Here is a 20,095-nt window from a genome sequence, read left to right as displayed (position 1 = left end):
GGACGGATTTTATTGAATTTGGTCTTATTCGAAAGTTTATATCCGGTTTACATAAGAAAAATGCCTTTAAATTTAGAAAATATTGCAGGCGTGACGAGATATTAATGAAATAAGTTTCAGGTTAGGTTGGAATAGCCACAGTCGACATATACAGGGCGTCGAAGCATGTACTTGGCGTCGAGACGCTACCGCGTCTCTAGATATTTTCATTCATGCAAATATACGTATTGTAGCACATTTCGGTACTTTGCTGCGAAAAATAGCACAGGTTGCTTATGCAAAGATAAAAAGATAAAAGTTTTTTTAAGTGACAGAAACGTCTTTAATGAAATAAGTGAAACTTAATCAAGTATAAATGTAAACTACTTTATTTAATATATTTATATGAATATTAAGGTGGCTTTTATTTTCGACTTTTGAATTTTCTTCGCGACACCCCCCCCCCCCAGAATAATTTCAAATAATAAAAAAAATCTGTGTAAAGTTTGAAACCGATCGGATAAGTGGGAAAGGTGCCCCTAGGCCCTTGAGCATTTAAATAATTATTTAATAGCTCAGAAAGTCAATTTTATATAATATCCTTGAAGTCATTGATTACATAAAACAATAGGTAAAAAGAAGTTGTAGATCCAGACAAGGAGCATCTTTTATCTTGTGTTACTTTCTCTCGTGTGACAAACGATTTCCGAAAAAGTCCGGAAAACTAAAAAAAGAACTTTTATATTTTTCAAATTTTTAAAGTTTAAATCCTCCTCGAACACTTTTTATCTATGAAGGCGAAGAAAAAAATTGTAATTTTTATTTTCGAGAATTATTTTTTAAACATTTAAAGCAGAGCATATACCGAGATATGCCAAAAAGATAACATTTTTTTCCTCCATATTTTCAGTGTTTGGTATGTCATGAATGTTTCCTGAAAATTAAGGACCGAAATTCGCAAAAATTTCGAAGATATAGACATCAGAAGTGAGGAATGCACTGAATTCAAATGCATTTTTTTCGAAATCATGATTTTCAAACATCTTATCCACAATTATTCAAAAACTATTCAACCGTTTTACTTCAAATTTTGCATGACTACATGATACACTATTATCCAATTTTTTGACAGCGCGCATTTTTTATTTAATTCATAGTTTCTTTTTTATTGCCTAAAATGTGCAAGATTTCATGTCCCATTTTTTTTTAAATTTTGAAAATTTAAATGTGTATCGAATATTTCTTATTTATGAAGACTAAAAAAATGTGTATTTTTTATTTTCAACCCTAAAGGTTAATGCTGTTACGTCTCTGTCACTAATGAGCATACTTAACTTCTAATGTCTATAATGTCTATATCTTCGATACTTTTGCAAATTTCGGTCCCCATTTTTCAGGAAACATTCATGACATATCAAACACTGAAAATAAGGAAAAAAAATTGTTTATCTTTTTGGCATATCTCGGTATATGCCTTGCCTTAAATAGTCCTCGAAAATAAATGTTACAATTTTTTCTTCGCCTTCAAAAATAAAAAGTGTTCGAGAAGGATTTAAACTTTTAAAATTTGAAAAATAATTTTTTTTCCAGTGTTTCGGACTTTTCTCAAAAACCGTTTGTCGCACGAGAAAAAATAACAGAAGATAAAAGATGCTCTTTGTCTGGATCGGCAACTTTTGTTTGATATATTTTTTGTGTAATCAATAACTTGGAGGATATTATATAAAATCGACATTGTGAGCTGTTAAATAATTATTTAAATGTTCAAGGAACCAGGGGCACCTTTTCCCGTTATCCCATCAGGCTCAAACTTTACACAGTTTTTGTTTATTTTTTGGAACTATTCTGGGGGTGCCGCGAAGCAAAACATGAACAAAATTTCACCAAGAGTAAATAAGAGCCACCCTAATGAATATATTCTCTCGGTATAAGACCATTAGACACTATTGCCGACAAGGCATCTTCTCTTTTTTTAATGATAAATTGCATTTTAGTATCTTATGTATTATGTAACGTATATGTAACATACAGAGTGTTTATAAAATTTAGGATATTTTTTCAGGATCGGTTCTATTCCCAAAAGAATAAAAAAAAATTATAAGCATTTTTATGTTCCGTAAAACACCAGCTCAGACTGCCTTCACAGGCAACCAGCTGCCAGGCGCGTTCGTCAGTTGGTCTATATCTAGAGACGCGGCAGCGTTTCGACGCCAAGTACATGTTTCGACACCCTGTATATGTCGACTGTTGCTGCCGCGTATCTTTTACTCGTAAACCGGCTATTGCAACCTTACCTGAAACTTATTTCATTAATATCTCATCACACCTGCAATATTTTCTAAGTTTAAAGGCATTTTTCTTATGTAAAGCGCATATAAGCTTTCGAATAAGACCAAATTTAATAAAAATTTTCCACGTATGACAGAGATATCATAATATCGTGTCATGCATCACACGAAAATGGTAAGATTTTTCTTCTGATTTTCCATCAACCAAATTTTCATCGACATAATGCGTATACGCGTTACACGCACACCTTCAGCAAAAAGAAACTAACACATGTTTCGTTCGTCAAATCTCGGGATCATTCGGCAGGGATCGTCGTCCGTCATTGTACATATACCTATACTATAGAATTCTAATCTGCCAAGTGTTAATCAATCATAACCTGCCAAGTATAAAAATTTAAAATGTCACGAGTTTTTACACCGTATAGGACACTTAATTATTCTCTCAATTAACAAGGTAAGTCGCTATAATTTTTAATAGATCATTTATGTAGAGTTTATAGAAATGAAGGGAGAGCACAGACTTGGAAGTTGCCAGGAGAAGGTTCGACAGAGAAATAACTTTTTTCGCACAAGTTTCTAGAAATTTATACCAGGCATGTACAAAATAATAATACAGTGTAACAAATTGCATTTAAATTGTCAGATATTTTTATACCAGTAAGCCATTTTTAATTTAGAGTTTCTATATAAAGCTTATAGACGTGAAGGGGACGCACGGGCTTGGAGAGAAATAAAGGGGATGCACAGGCTCCGATAGAAATGAAGAGGACGCACAGGCTTGGAGGTTGTCCGAAGAAGGTTAGATAGACAGAGAAGCATCTTGTTTCGCACAAGTTTCTGGAAATTTGTCAAATAAGGTAAATCGATAAAATTTTTCAAATTAGCGTAGCAATAAGAATTACAAAAATTATGGCGTACTGCTTGCAATGTAGAGTAAGTCACATTAGTGAAGAAAGTACGCTGAAAACGCATCTCCCTCGATACTTTCCAATCTTTTGTGAAAGACATTCGTATTACTTAAAAATTCACAGTAGTTGCCACGCTATTCATTAATTTTATTAGATTTCCATTAACAATATTAATTTAATTCATCAATAAACATACTAAATTAATTTTATTCCAACACCAATAAATTGTGCGTAAAAAATATTCGATCTCTTTGTTCATTTTCGCTAAATTACCATTAGCATTTAAATTTCCTGCAACAAGACTTTCTGCCATATGCTCTCACCTCCTTTGAACACATTATGTAGACTCTACACTTACTATATAGCAAAAGGCCACTCTATTTCTATAAGTTCTACGTTAAGGGGGGAGCCTGGTGTAACTAAATGAAAATCGAGGCATTTTTCGGGAATTTTTTTTAAAGAAAGTATTTGATAGATCTTTCTGAAACTTTCAGGATATTGTATTAACAGGTTAAGGTATATCACAAAAAAAAATTATTAAAAAAGAGCGGCAAATAACAAAGTTTTGCCCAGTCCGTTGGCGACGCAATTATTGCACTGCGGGCAACGTAGCGTCTTTTGGTTTCATCTGAAACCAAAAATCGAACAATTTTCTTTTAGTTTATGAGTGTACGCACAGAATGAAGTAATTTGAAACTTAAAAGATGCAAAATGAACAAATGGCGGCCTCTTGAATAAAAAGTTCACTGTTTCCAACGAAATCTAAAAAAAAGTTATTTATTTAAACAATATCATTATACTAATAACTTAGTACTATGAAGAAAATGTTCACAAATATCCGTACACAAGGCCAAGTCGATTGGTTGAATATTTTTTTAGTTACATTGCCCGCAAAGTATAAAACTGTCGTTTCGAGAAAAACACATTTCAAGTTTTGTGGTAGCCTGGCGCTCCGTAGCAAAATCGGCTATATCCGCTTTAATTTTTCGAATTTCGTTTTGCGGCTTTGGGAACATATTGTCGTGATGTTCAACTATTGATTTATGCAAAAAAAATCGATTTCTTCGACCCCCTACACTAGACTCCCCCCCTTAAATGTGTAAAAAAAGTTATTTATTTAAACAATATCATTATACCAATAACTTAGCTCTGTGAAGAAAATGTTCACAAATATCCGTGCACAAGGCCAAGTCGATTGGTTGAATATTTTTGGAGTAATATTGCCCGCAAAGTGTGAAACTGTCGTTTCGAGAAAAACGCATTTAAAGTTTTGTGGTAGCCTGGCGCTCCGTAGCAAAACCGGCTATATCCGCTTTAATTTTTCGAATTTCGTTTTGCGGCTTTGGGAACATATTGTCGTGATGTTCAACTATTCTATTATTTTTATGCAAAAAAAAAATCGATTTCTTCGATCCGCTACACCAGGCTCCCCCCTTAAGTTGTAACTAAAATTTGGTGAAAAAAATATTATCAGCTAAATAAAGAAATAATGATGCAGCTGAGTTTATTACCTCTTTTTGTGATCAGGAGATTTTTATTAAGAATGCAGTACGACACGAAATAACAATGGTATTAAGATGTTTAATGTGTAAAGATGTTAAAAAAATCATTTGAATTTCAAGATATTTGACGCCACGCCAAGTATTTGACCGAATCATACATTGTATTACACACTGTCGCCTTTGTACGCTGCTGAAAAGCACCTTTATGTACTTGCAGCTTATTTTGCTTTCACATCTTTTTTTATATCGTAATTATTATTATCTTCTATTTTTTGTGATTTATTTGATAATACTCTTTTTCGTCCTCAACTTTTTCATGTACTTGGCGCAATTTTTTTACTTTTTGAAGTTGTTTATGGGGATAATATACCACGTATATTTTAATTCATATCCTTTGTTTCTTGCCTTTAAAAAAACAATGGCGAAATGATAATCAATATATCGATTCGCAGAAACACACCTGGGCTTCATTAACTGCCATTTTAATCCGTATCCCGGACCCGTGTTTTATAATTTAAAAAATGCTTATAACTGCAAAACTAAGCATTACTGGGCATGCGCGTATACCAACTTTTTTTTATCATTTTGGTGAGTAGAACCGATCCTGAAAAAATGTCCCACATTTTCATAAACACTTACTTCTTAGAGTTCTACCAAAAATCTAGATTTCCACCGTGACGCGAAACATGTTAAACTTTCTGTTCACCATTATTACGTCTAAAAACTTAAGCTGACGCAGATAGCATAGGCGCGTCACACTATGTTTCACAATTAATTATTCGTTAGCATTTATGAGAACAGACTTGTAAACGAATGAACATTTAATTAACGATATCAACACTGTAATTTCAGGACCCCAATGTAGAGGCTGGCCAAATAGCGACGTCACAGCAAAGACACACAGGGATAAAACTAGGATGGATCCAGGGTGTCCTGATACCATGCCTCTTGAACATATGGGGTGTGATGCTCTTCTTACGATTGTCCTGGGTGGTTGCACAGGCCGGTATATTGCAGAGCCTCATCATTATCGGAATATCAGCGACAGTCTGCGTCATCACGACGCTTAGTCTCAGCGCAATTAGTACTAATGGGGAAGTAAAGGGAGGTGTGTTGCGGGATTCCCATTTTTTCGTTTCTCTTTTTTTTCTCGAAGGAGTGGCACATAACGTACTCTATCATTATTACGCGGCATAAGTACACATTCAGAATTGTTTTTCCAAGAAAACGAGTGTTGAGTTTAGAAGCTAAGGAAATGAAACGCCAATTCCAGATTCTTTTTTTGACAATATTTTCGTAGACGTACGATGGGAGGAAAGAAGTTATGTTTCCTCTTGTGACGAGTATAAATTTGAACGAGCGCGACTTTGAAACGGGTGTAATTACGAAAGAAATATTTGTTCCAAGTAAAGAATGGAGAAACTTTTTGATTGACAGTTGTTCGATGAATTTTGAACTTCAAGAATGTAAAAAGTACTTTCATTATCAAAATTCCGTGTACGTGTAGTGGTATGAAATTTGCACTACCGCTGAAAAGTTTTCGATCATGCGTTACTGCGTATTTTTCACTCTAATTATTAGATGAAGAAAGTTTGCTAATGGGGGAATTCCAGGCTCGTGTTTTACGGAATATAAAAATACTTATAACTGCAAAGCTAAGCATTATAGGACACGCGTATAGTAACTTTTTTATTATTTTGGTGAGTAGACCGATCCTGAAAAGTGCCCTACACTTTTATAAACACCTGTATAAAGCTTCACTCAATGTAACGATCCAAGCTTTTCAATGTTAGTGTAAATTCGCTAATGAAAACGGGGTAAGCTCAATAATCCGAAATGAAACAGGCCTCATTCAGATTTCAGACCGACTCGAGCGATCAAGAACTCGGATTAACCGAAACACACACTCGTTGCTGAAATGAAATCCATGCGAATAGGGCACACTTGAAAAATCGGAAAGCTATTGACAAAAAGAATATCATTAACATTTGGTTTTTGAAAAAACAATTTCGAATTAAGGGGTTATACCTAGGCAGGAGGCCGAAAAGAAGGGCATTTTTTTTTAAAAAGCGGAGTCATATAATTTTACAGAACTTATTGCACTTAAAAGAGCAACATTTAAAGAACATTTGGTAATTTTTTTGTAGAAAAATATTTACGTTTATAATAAAAATACAACGACATCTAAGAAGGTTTTTTAAAAACGGTGAGCAAGGTATATCAAAAACTACTGCACCAATTTTTCTGAAACTTTACGGGCTTATTTTTTTAAATAAAAATCTACTGAATGACGGAGGGATTTTTTTCCATTGTTTAGTTTCGATTTTATCAACAAAAAAAGGCCATTAGTGATAACCATGAAGCCATTTTGCGTTGATATAATCGAAACTATACATTGAAAAAAATCCTTCCGCCATTCAGTAGATATTTATACAAAAAAAGCCCACAAAATTTCAGAAAGATTGGTGCAGTAGTTTTTGATATAACTTGCTCACGGTTTTTAAAAAACCATCTTAGATGTCGTTGTATTTTTATTATAAACGTAAATATTTTTCTACAAAAAAATTACCAAATGTTCTTTAAATGTTGCTCTTTTAAGTGCAAAAAGTTCTGTAAAATTATGACTCCGCTTTTTAAAAAAAATCCGCCTCTTTTCGGCCTCCTGACTAGGTATAACCCGTTAAGCGAAATATATACTTCTTATATACATTACTGGAAGATAGAATTCTTACATTCTACTGTGTGTGGCATTTATACGTATATTTGATATGAATGTGCATAAATATTTTATGATATATGTTCCTCTTCACTATGTAAAATTCAAATAAAAAATTCATTTAGAGATCTGAATATTTATGGACAAAATTCCAACATTATTCTGTTTTATTTCCGAGCACAATATTGTTATAAAAATCATATAAATATACGTATCTAACAAGGAAACATATCGAACCCGAAAATTCTGAGTGTAATGAAACTCCGTACGATTGTAGAGCATGTCGGGGTATGTAAGAAATAATTTTTTTTTCTGCGGAAAAACACTCTGAGGGGGTGAATCAGCCCCCAAATTTTCAGCGTTTTTTCGTTTTTCGAGTATAACTTTGTAACGGTGCGAGGTAGAAGAAAACCGTAAATGGACAAAATGTTCAGTGATTGATGCCGTATATCGCGCTGCAAAAGAAATGTTTGTACGTCCAACAATTTATAAATAAAAAAAAATCCTCGATTGTCAAGTGGCAGATGGTAGTAATATGGACAAAGGCGGAAAATTTTTGTAAACAAATAAACAAATGAACCAAAATTTTTTCCTTTTACATTTTAGTAAACAATTGCGAATTATTACTTTTACACGGAAAAAGATCGTCCCCAACCCTCGCGGTTAGAAATTATATGTAAAATAACGAAAATTTTAATTTATTTATAAATTGTTGGACGTACAAACATTTATTTTGCAGCGCGTTATACGGCATCAAACACTGAACATTTTGTCCATTTACGGTTTTCTTCTATCTCGCACCGTTACAAAGTTATACTCGAAAAACGAAAAATCGCTGAAAATGGGGGGGCTGATTTCACCCCCTCAGAGTGTTTTTCCGCAGAAAAAAAAAATCGTTTCTTACATACTCTGACATGCTTCCTTGTAAGTAGAAACAAGATTCTAACCCAGAGGTGCACAAAAAACCATTTGGAGCCGGAGACCTATTTGCCATTCTGGAACCCGGATAACACCGCGCGCGTAATTGTTACGTTGCTAACCACAGCATGGGTTGTGGGAGAGCTGCACGCACATACAGTCTTGCAGTTACCCCCACCCTTTCCTGTGATTAGCAACGTAACAGCTCCACGCGCGGCTCTGATCCGGTGCGGGCGGCTAGAATTGCAAAGAGGTCTCCGGCTCCGGAGCGGCTCTTAGTGCATATCTGGTCTAACCTAAGGTCAACGAAGGTAAAAAGCTGCATGGATTTTGTTACTATCATATTTTGCACGACTTGTAATTTAAGAGTCGAAATGAAATTAGAATGTTACGCTTTCAAAAAAATGTACAAGTTCAATGATGTATGTATATGTTAAAATTCCTATAGGTGGTATATACTTCATCATATCACGAACTCTGGGAGCAGAATTCGGAGCCTCAGTGGGAATTGTTTTCGCATTTGCTAATGCAGTATCGGCTTCCATGAATACTATTGGTTTCTGTGACTCTATGAATGATTTACTACGAGAGTATAACCTGAAGATCATTGATAATGGAGTGAACGATGTACGAATAGTGGGCGTCATCGCGTTGATCGTTATGATCTTGATTTGTGCGATCGGGATGGAATGGGAATCCAAGGTAAGGGTTCCGTTTATTTTTATATAATGTGGACTGGTTAAAGTTAAATTGATAAGAAAATGCATGTTACACATCATTCGTTTATGCGTTGTTTATGCAGCTTTGTGTATCCCAGCAAAGGCCAGTTGGAGTCATTTGGGAGCCCGGGCCCCATGATGTTTACCAAAGTCGCGCGGATGGGGAGCTTGAAAGCCACTGATAACGTGGACGCGCAACGGATAGGAAAAACTGTAAAGGTTTGCGCACACATATTAGTTCCGTGGTCGTAAAAGGTACCGGTTGCTTGTTTTGGAATGGAGTAGCGCACACTTGTCAGTTCCGTATCCGACCAGTGAAATTCTACTGTCTCTCCGTACACGTCAGTTTCAGCCCGTCAGTATCAGTGTTAAAAAATATCGTTTGCATGCTTTACAATGGAGCAGCGCACACCTGTCCGTATCAGGGATGTCAGCAGATGTCAGTGTGGAACCCGTATCCGTTCAGTGAAACTCAAATTTGGTTGCCATCGATATTTGGGCATTTGCACTGACGGAGTCCTGAAATCACTGAAGGGACGATCTTTTTTTTACTAGAGTCATAAAGACAAGCACCAGGGTGTTGACACTTAATATACTATTTTGTTAACATGTTAGCGCCATCTAAGTGGGCTGCGGTAAAACTAAATTACTAGGAGGGAAATTTGAAACGTGTGTTCAATACTGTACAGTTATAGCGAATTCGGCAGGCACGCACTGATGCTGCTCTGGTGCCAGAAATTATCGTATATGACTGCGATTGATTGATTCTTATGCAACTATCTTCGTCTCAGAATCAAATACACTCCTCACATTAATTAAAGCAGGCCTGCACAGCAAGGCTGTGACGGGCAAGAGCGCTCTCGATTGCTCGCGAGCAAAGCGAAGAGCGACGTCGCGAGCAGTTCCCCCACTCTGTGGCCACGAGCTGAAGTAGTATGCGTGTAAACTGTAGGGTGGGTTGCTAACGTTCAGCGGCACTCTCAGCCAGCAGAACGTATTGAATCGAAATGGGGTGAAATGCAACGAGTCATTGAGACATCGACAGCTAACTTTCTTTTTAAAAAGTATTGTAATATTTAGATATCTTAACGTTACAAGGAAACAACAGCATTTTGTCGTATTTATATACATACAATATGGATTAGCGCATACACCACGCATAGAATTATTTATTTGACAATATTTTTTTAAAGAAAGGAGTACATAGAGGTAATAATTATATATAATAGACATATATCATACATATGTATGACCAGTATATTTACATATAAAAGTGATTAAAATATGTAATCAGTACATGTGTGCATATAATAACAGATAAGTAAAAATAATACACGTACTATATGTAACAGTATGTACAATATGTACAAGTAGTAGTAGATATACAACTTGTGACTACATCTCCTTAAATTATTATTTTTATTACATGATAATTCAGATTTACAACATTCTTAATAATTGTTGTATATTTGCAACGAAGAATTGTCATCATGTTCTTGAGATTTCATTGCATTACAAAGTGATTGTAGTATAGTCGCAATATCATTTCAATGCAGATATCCGCAAATACGTAGATATGCAGCGAAAATTTAAAACATTTATGGATGCTTAGTACATGTCCAACAATGATTATACATACTGTGAAAACTTATCTAGACTACGGCGGGGGCGTCTGCAATACATTTTTTTTTGCAGCCCGTTTTTCCTCAACTAACTGCGTTATATTTGGTTGAACTTTTTGACATGTGCTAAGGATCAATGAACATTTTAAATTATGATCAGTCAACGTGGTTCGACATACAGATTTTGTTCATTTCATGTCTGAAAATAATTGTTCACAAATATATGTCGAACCAAACATTGCTAAGATTCTCGCTGCATATTTATGTATTTTCGGATATTTGGACTGAGGAAAATTTATGTTTTAAAACTACATCACGTTGGAGGTCAATCAATTCCAGTTGTAACGACAATGGGACTGTATTAACATCAATTGAAAATGGTACTGTAAGTATATCGAAATCACTTTGCAGTGCCGTTAAATCCTCAAACCGCGAAAAAAATTGTTCATGCAAAGTATCCAAAATTTTTTGATAACGTGTTAAATCTGAATTGTCATCAAATACCGATAATAAGTTAGTCTTCTAAGAATGTTCTAAACTGTCTGCGTTTTAAGCCTTTTGTTCGAATATAGTTTGTGACTCGAACAACCACAGACATAATATTATCTATTTCCAGATGCTTACTGCATAAATTTTGTTGGTGGATGGCGCAATGTATAGCCGTAATGTCATGAGGAACTGCTAAATTCTTTAACTTAGTTCGGAGGTGGCCGACAAATCCTATATACTTGCCAACCATGGCAGGAGCGCCATCAGTTGTGCCACAAACAAGTTTGTGCCACTCTAAATTATTTTGTTCGATCGCGTATTCTACACAGCAGATGATATCTTCTGCTGTTGTTGTTTCTTTTAGTGGAAAAAAATCTAGCAGTTCCTCAGTCACTTTTAAATGTAAAACTTATGTAACTTATGTCTGTACTTTCATCGAGTGCAAGTGAGTACGCAATGAAGCTACCGCAAATGGCCTTAATTTGCTCACACACATTAGTGGCCATTTCTTGTATCCGCCGCATTACTGTTGTACGGGAAACACTGATCGCGCCAAATAAGTGTGACGATTCTGGACATAGTTGCTCCGTTGATTGGAATGCTTAGCAATTTTCAGTGCAATTTGATAACTGCACCCAATGACACTTTCATTCTGGCCCTATAGGTAACGAAAATAATGGTTTAGTATACTACTTTATGCCTTCAAGAGGGTAAACTCTATGGCGGGTCGAAAGGATAGTCACTATATATTTTTTGTATACTACTATTTGACCTCGACCCAATAAAGTAGCCTTTTTAATTGTTAAGTAATGTAATAATCATATAATGCTCTTGGACCTAAATTAAAATAACTTACCTCTGCTAATGATTCTGCCGCTTCTTCCAATAATCGGCCCTTTAAGCGGTGAATTTCTGAAGAGCGTTCTTCCTCATTTAATTTATCAAAATCTTCGGCATGAAAAAGTGCATAATGGCGCTGTAAATTATATATTTTTATTTGCCGTGTCTTATTACACACTAAACACTTGGCTGCACTATCATGTTCCGTAAAAAGGTAACTATCTTTCTTCCCACGAATCTTTAAAACCCCCTACAGATGAGGACTTCCTTTTCGATCCCGAAGCTTGAGCCATAACTATTATATATATTTCTTATGTAGGAATAGGTTTCGACTGCGTTTCGACTCGTGATTCCTAAATATTCTCCCATTTGTTATTTAACCGGTTGCCCGGGTGACCAACGATTCGATAATATTCGATTTTTTGGGCCAATTTTCGGTATAGGTCCACAGAATATAATTTCCAAGAATATAATTTATCGCGCTCTTTTTCAGGCCGTGAATGTAGGGAGACTCCTTAAGTGCAATAATGCCCTTGAGTTATTTAAAAATGGGAGGATATTTAGGAATCACGAGTCGAAACACAGTCGAAACCTATTCCTATATAGAAATATATATAATAGTTATGGCTCAAGCTTCGGGGTCGAAAAGGAAGTCCTCATCTGTAGGGGGTTTTAAAGATTCGTGGGAAGATAGTTATCTTTTTACGGAACATGATAGTGCAGCCAAGTGTTTAGTGTGTAATAAGACACAGCAAATAAAAAAATATAATTAAAGAGCCGATTATTGGAAGAAGCGGCAGAATCATTAGCAAAGGTAAGTTATTTTAATTTAGTTCCAAGAGCATTATATGATTATAGGATTGTCTCGTCCAATCAGCGGAGCAACTTCGTCCAGAATCGTCACACTTATTTGGCGCGATCAGTGACCTCAAAATAATTTAGAGCGACACAAACTTGTTTGTGTCACAACTGATAGCGCTCCTGTCATGGTTGGCAAGTATATAGGATTTGTCGGCCGCCTCCGAACTAAGTTAAACAATTTAGCAGTTCCTCATGACATTGCGCCATCCACCAACAAAATTTATGCAGTAAGCATCTGGAAATAGATAATGTTATGTCTGTGGTTGTTCGAGTCACAAACTATATTCGAACAAATGGCTTAAAACGCAGACAGTTTAGAACATTCTTAGAAGACCTGCATTCTGAACATGGTGACTTGCCATTTTATACGGAGGTGCGATGGCTCAGCCGCGGAAAATTGCTTGACACTTTTATATGTAAATATACTGGTCATACATATGTATGATATATGTTTATTATATATAATTATTACCTCTATGTACTCCTTTCTTTCAAAAAATATTATCAAATAAATAATTCTATGCGTGGTGTATGCGTCAATATTATCAGTATCAGTGGCTCTGTTAATTTTGATCGGGAAGTTACAAAACGTTTAAGAAATAGCGAAACAAATTTTTGTACACATGAAATTTCTCGCTATACGTCATACATCTGAGCAAAGCTGGTTGCTAGCTTTAATGGGCATCCGACTCCTCACTCACGAACACTCCCCACCACGGCACTGTTGCTCATAAAGGCGTGGTCTAGCGCTTTACGACGCTCTTTCCGCAAACGCCCGAAAATTTCTGCCCGGCGGGCATTCAGCTATGCACGCCTGAATTAAAGGATCACCTCTAGGAGCCCGAAAAATAGGGGCAAGTTCACATGGTCATAGCTCCGGTAAAAATAGTCGTATCGATATTTTGAAAATATGGTTTGAAAGCGTGGAATCTCTACTTTCAGCCGTTTTTGTCAGATTTTAGCTGTATTGTTTTTCGGTAAAGTTATAGCGACAGAAAGAGCACTTGGTCAATTTTAAACAAATTTCTTCAACTTGCGAAAGATCCACGGGGAGTATAATATTTGTTACACAAATCGCATTTAAACCTGTTGAAAGCGGCTATTTTCTTGTGTAAAAAGAGAGTATTCAATTTCTTGTGCATTTTTTTTTGTTGGGCGAGTTATTCAACTTTGAAGCAAAAATCGTTTTTTTTTTACTTTAGTTGTTTCTAGCAAGCGAAGGAATCATCGTAGAACGTTCATGAAAAAAGCAATAGAAAGATCAGTCTTTTCTTTTTAAGACGCATCTTCGACTCGGTTAAAATTTCTGACCACCATGTCCTTTCCAAAATATGCTTAAAAATTGCACAAATTCCATTTTCTCTTCATCTCGCTGTATCTTCGCGACGGATGATCGGAACATCAATGTCTTAAGTTCATTTTAAAGCGGAGAGTCTGGCGATTCATTTGAGTGTCACAGGAACCAGCTGCGATAATTTCTTACCTGTGGCCTTTCAGTTTGCATTTACCGTTTCGGAAAAACTTACGCGGTGGCTTCAGCGGCCGTGTGGCTGCCGTACCGTCGGCATTGGCGCCACCGCACAGTGGGAAAATTTCGCGATTTTATGGCCAAAACCACAAAAATAAATTTTTGAATTCGAGAAAATAAATGTAAATGTTGATTGAAAAACTAATATGAGTATCAAATGCCCCCAATTTTACTGTTAAATGTTTTAATACAAACCTCGCATAGACTCGCAACTGTTTATGTTCATGTGAGGTTAGACCGAGCGCAAAGAATTCATCCAGATTTTCAAGTAGCTTCAAACACTTATATTGTGTTATTCAAAGATCTGAAAACAATTTGAAGGCATGGATTCAATTCCTGGTGGTGCGTAAAATATCTTTTTGTCCTTAAAGTAATTATGTTTCGGTTTCTAATACGTAATTTATACAATTTTTAAAATAGTGTTTTAGAAATAACCTTTTCATATAAGAATCAATTTTCAATTGCACAAAATAGTTATCAATCCCATAATATCCTGCAATGATTTTCATTCCTATTTTCCGTTGGACTATTTTGATTCTATAAATGCAATTATTAATTGCTAATAGTTGCTAATTTTGTAATTATATGCATTTTTTTTAAACCAGTGTGTCTTGTCTAACATACGACATAACTGTTACCGAGACTGATTCACATGTTATACATTACAAACCTTCTTATTCTTTTTTAAACGATTTTATTCAGCTTCGATCCTCTGTTTGATTGTTTGTATTATGTATGTTTGTTTGTCGTCAGAAGCGATAACCCTGCTGCACTCTGACAAAGAAAAAAGTGTATAAATGTAAATAATAAAAAAAATCTGTATCGTTCGTAATTTTTGTAAGTGCTGTTTTTCGGATAATTTAGTTTCTCATTTATTAGAACGTAAAAGTGCCGAATTTTATATATATTAAAAATAAGTTTTCAGGTTTTGACCACGAAAATGGATATTGTTCACCAATTGACATTTGTATTAAATTTGTAAAATTAAAAAATTTCATTTCTGTAGTTTTGGCCATAAAATCGCAAAATTTCCCCACTGTGCACCGATGGCATATCACGTGGAGGTATGTGTCATATGTGTGCGCACACACAGGAACCTTCAGTAGCGTCGGCGTAACTCGGCTCGCTTTCGGTTGCTATCGTCACTTATGTCGACGAGTGAGGATACGAACAAGAGCGCTCGCTTCCGCGGGGACGACTGACAGTGCGACACATTTTGTAGTCTGATTTTTTCGAAACGGTAAATTCAAACTTAAAGGCCACAGGTAAGATATTATCGCAGCGGGTTCCGGTGGCACTCAAATGAATCGATAGACTCTCCGCTTTAAAATGAGCTTAAAACATTGATGTTCCGATCATCCCTCGCGAAGATACAGCGAGATGAAGAGAAAATGGAATTTGTGCAATTTTTAAGCATATTTTGGAAAGGACATCAGAGACCGAAAGTGTAACCGAATCGAAAAAGTCGAAGATGCGCCTTAAAGAGAAAAGACTGATCTTTTTATTGCTTTTTTCATGAACGTTCTACAATGATTCGTTCGTTTGCTAGAAACAACTAAAGTAAAAAAAAAACACAAGAAATTTGTTACTCTCTTCTTATACAGGAAAGTAGCCGCTTTCGACTGGTGTAAATGGAATTTGTGTAAAAAAATTTATACTCCCCGTGGAACATCACAAAGTAGAAGAAATTTTTGTAAAATAGACTAAGTGCTCTTTATATTGCTATTACTTTGCCGAAAAGCAATGCATCTAAAATTTGAAAAAAAGCGGCTGGAAGTAGAGGTACCACGCTTTCAAACCATATTTTTAAAATATCGATACGACTATTTTTACCGGAGTTATGATCATGTGAATTTGCCCCTATTTTCGGGCTTCTAGAGGTGATCCTTTAATTAATGTGAGGAGTATATAAAGAATAACTAATCAGTGATGTACGATAATTTCTGGTACCAGTGCAGTGCCAGTGCCTGCCTGCCGAATTCGCTATTAAATTCATTGAACTTCACAAAAGACTGAGATACAATTTTTGTATGACTACACATAATCATATTTTATGCATTCTATATACAATTTAAAAGTGTGTAGTTGTACAAAAGTTGTACCTCAGTCGTTTATTTTTCAATAGAAAGGAATTAAAAAATATACATTTTTTAGTTACGCTTTTTTTTATAACGGATGTTCATGCCTTACATTAATGTCCTTCGCACAACTTATGAAACACTTTTGACTAAAGGACGCAGAAAAGAGCGCTTATGGAAGCTTATACACGTGCACGGTTATGGGCGCTGATGACGCTGATGGACGATATGGGTACATCTAGGGCGGTATTTTCACAAGGAAAGATCCCGAATCCGAAAATTCAAAAAATTCTGAAACTTTGTGGATATGTAGGAAATGTCCTCCTGATTACAACGCAATTTTTTTTGCTGCCCAAAATCAGACTAAGGGCGTGAAATTAACCCCTGAAGATTCGGCTATTTTTCGATCATATTGTCTAACTCGCAATCTGTAAGATATAGAAAAGAAATTTCAAGACAAAAGTTACTTCTTTTAATTAGATCTATTAAATGGTAAGGTGTTAAAAAAATTAGAAAAAAAGTTATAAACAAAAATATTAATAATGTTTTCTAAAATTCGTTGTTTCACGTGAAATCGGAACTGGATGTTTAAATAATTATGTAACAGCATAATCCATATTTTTTTCCCATACAATTTCAACTTTTGTTGTATTGCGGAAACATGCTCCTCGACAATCGAATTAATTTTGGATGCCATTGTAACGTACCTGTTTTCCTATTTTTTTTGTATAGTCTCTTAAGGCAGCGTACTAAAGATAGGTAAAAAAAATTTCTATGAAAACTGTAAATTATTCCTGAAAAAAATTCTTAAAAATTGCTTACTTTTCGGACCGTCGCAGTAGTGTTCCCCTTGAAGCTGCACGACAAACAACGTTCTTCTAACATTTATTAGGAAATAATACGTGACGCGTAGTAAGAAAGTAGGATAATTTATGTATATACCTATTTTTGTTTACCATCAAAGTGTTATTTCATGTATATTATTCTATGGAGCATTCATAATGAGAATAACTTTTATCGGTAACGTGTTTCGATATATTCACTCACGCATGGTATAGAAATGGATATAGCTATTGATGAGAAACCAAATAATTTTGAAAATCCAGTAGATTTCGCTTTTTCACAACAAGAGTTCATGTGTGTGAAGTTATCCTCCAGTTTGTGAAAAATTACAAAATCATTGTTGTACTAGTTTGTACTAGTTTTGTACCGCGTTGTAGTACCGTTGATTGTTTTAAAAAATTCGATACCGTTTTCGAAAAATTGAGAAAACCAATTTTAATGATAACCCCTCCTTTCTTAAAAACATCGTTTTTCTCGATTGTACTGCATTGTAGTAGTTGCGACGAGCATTGTACCGTTCGAAGAATGGTTTACATGAAAAATAAAAAAATGCATACTGTCTCAAGTCACTTATTATTTCCTAATAAATGTTAGAAGAACATCGCTCGTCGTGCAGCTTCAGGTACGTTACAATGGCATCCAAAATTAATTCGATTGTCGAGGAGCATGTTTCCGCAATACAACAAAAGTTGAAATTGAATGGAAAAAAAATATGGATTATGCTGTTACATAATTATTTAAACATCCAGTTCAGATTTCACGTGAAACAACGAATTTTAGAAAACATTATTAATATTTTTGTTTATAACTTTTTTTCCAATTGTTTAAACAATTGATGAAACTTTTACCATTTAATAGGTCTAATTAAAAGAAGTAACTTTTGTCTTGAAATTTCTTTTTTATATCTTACAGATTGCGAGTTAGAAAATATAATTGAAAAATAGACGAATCTTCAGGGATTAATTTCACCCCCTTAGTCTGATTTTGAGCAGCAAAAAAAATTGCGTTGTAATCAGGAGGACATTTCCTACATATCCACAAAGTTTCAGATTTTTTGAATTTTCGGGTTCGGGATCTTCCCTTGTCAGTCGCTACTTATTCTTAAGCAAATGCTTAAGCATGCGGCATCCTCGACTAACCTAGTAGCTAGTAAAGGTTGCCGAATGCTTAAACAGTTGCTTAAAAATAAGTAGCGAGTGAAAATACCGCCCCTATACACCACGCTACATCATTATGATAATTTATGGGAACGAACGACTGGTCGTTCGTCTTTTCGGTGAAAGCAGGCCCACTCCTGTCAGATACCTCATATCGAGGGATAGGTTGAATTATTCCAAAGCAACTACGGTTAACGGTAACAAGGAAGTCTTTATTCGTAAAGCTTACGTACAGTCACTTTGAGAGGACGAGACACAATGACCGCTCGCTCCTCTCCGCTACACGTTCCAAGGAGGCGCCGGGAGCGCCTCTTGTGGCGGCTCCCCACGTATTGTGGGGCGCGAGTCAATCCCTACAATATTCACGCGAGCAACACCATCTAGCGCACAATTTTCTCACTAAATTGAGTACAGCGCCGGCATACGGGCTGGGGTAAAACAAATCTCGTGGAAACAGTTCCCTCAAGAGAGAGTGTCAACACCCTGGATAAGGACAGCAATTGGACGCTGAGTAATGAAAATGGGAATTTCTATATTTAATATTAGATCTCCATGCATCAAGTACCACCAATGGATTGCTGGAGCTTTTGCAATGAAAATGATACCAAATATTATATAATTTTGATCATTTTTAATGATTGTAATGAAAAGAGTTTTGTATTTGAATTTTGCGCGGTATAGGTATAGCCTACCTATTGGTAAGAGGAGGTGGTTGGAAAATTTCAAGATCTATTTCGATTGTATAAATGTAATATTGCATTTTTTATGTTCAATTTTCACTGCTAATATATTTTCATAAACACTTAATGTAAAATAACCTCTTAAACTGTACAACCTCACCTACGCGCTATTGTACTAAAAAATCACACGCGATTACTCACGATGAGCGTCAATACACTTGCTGGAGGGACATAAGAACAAAAGGGGTAGTTCGCTGACTGCGCGTGGTCCCGCCTGCATTGGCTTCCCTTCAAATTGGGGACGGATCCCTTATCGCTTGAGTATATAAAAATACACGCACTTGAGTATCAAAACAAAAGGATGCGCCACGTATTAGCTACAAAAACAGATGGGCCATGGGGGGAGATATTGCTATCAAGAGGTGGAAACTTCGCGTCTGCAAAGAAGACCTACTCAGTAAACTAATACTGTTGGCTTCTAAAAAGACTCACGTCGTTTGGACCAATTTTAAGAATGTTATTCTGTTATAAAGGGTGTCCGAATACTTTTGTCACCTACTGACTGAAATAATTGTACAGCAGGCTTGCAGAAACGGCTGAATTGGGACTGACCGGGCCAGAGCAGACCTCCTACACAGTTGTCAGTGAAATTAGACACGGAACTGATATGTGTGTGCGGACCTTAAGAGTGTAAGTAGTAACCTGTGGTGCAGGGTCGTATCCATAGGCTGAAATAACTGGCCGTTTTAGGAGCCCCAGTGGCAACAATCACTAGAGTCCCCAAGGATCCCAGTCATTCAGACTTATCGTACGGGTATGAGGCTGCACCGCACACTACTACATTTTTCCCTATCCGTTGCGCGCCCACGTTACCATTGGCTTTCGAGCTCCCCTTCCGCGCGGCTCTGGTAAACATCATGAGGCCCAGGCTCCCAAATGACTCCAACTGGCCTTCGCTGGTGTA

General features: G+C 35.9%; 1 protein-coding gene across 4 annotated transcripts in view; it reads left to right on the top strand.

Moving 5' to 3' along the window:
• Positions 1 to 20,095, top strand: part of Nkcc (sodium potassium chloride cotransporter) — a 146,658-nt gene that overhangs the window by 101,983 nt on the left and 24,580 nt on the right. For all 4 annotated transcript variants that reach the window (XR_013086687.1, XM_076822744.1, XM_076822746.1 and 1 more), the window contains exons 4-5: positions 5,533 to 5,788; positions 8,763 to 9,016. Coding sequence is in view for 3 of the 4 variants with exons in the window: in XM_076822744.1 (XP_076678859.1) it covers positions 5,533 to 5,788; positions 8,763 to 9,016 (510 nt within the window). In the remaining variant the exon portion in view is untranslated. The remainder of the gene's footprint in view (positions 1 to 5,532; positions 5,789 to 8,762; positions 9,017 to 20,095) is intronic.

Source organism: Andrena cerasifolii, chromosome 11 (genome assembly GCF_050908995.1).
Source record: "Andrena cerasifolii isolate SP2316 chromosome 11, iyAndCera1_principal, whole genome shotgun sequence".
In the NCBI taxonomy this organism is placed as follows: Eukaryota; Metazoa; Arthropoda; class Insecta; order Hymenoptera; family Andrenidae; genus Andrena; species Andrena cerasifolii.
Note: the sequence above shows the minus strand (reverse complement) of the source record. Positions and strands in the feature narration are given on the sequence as shown.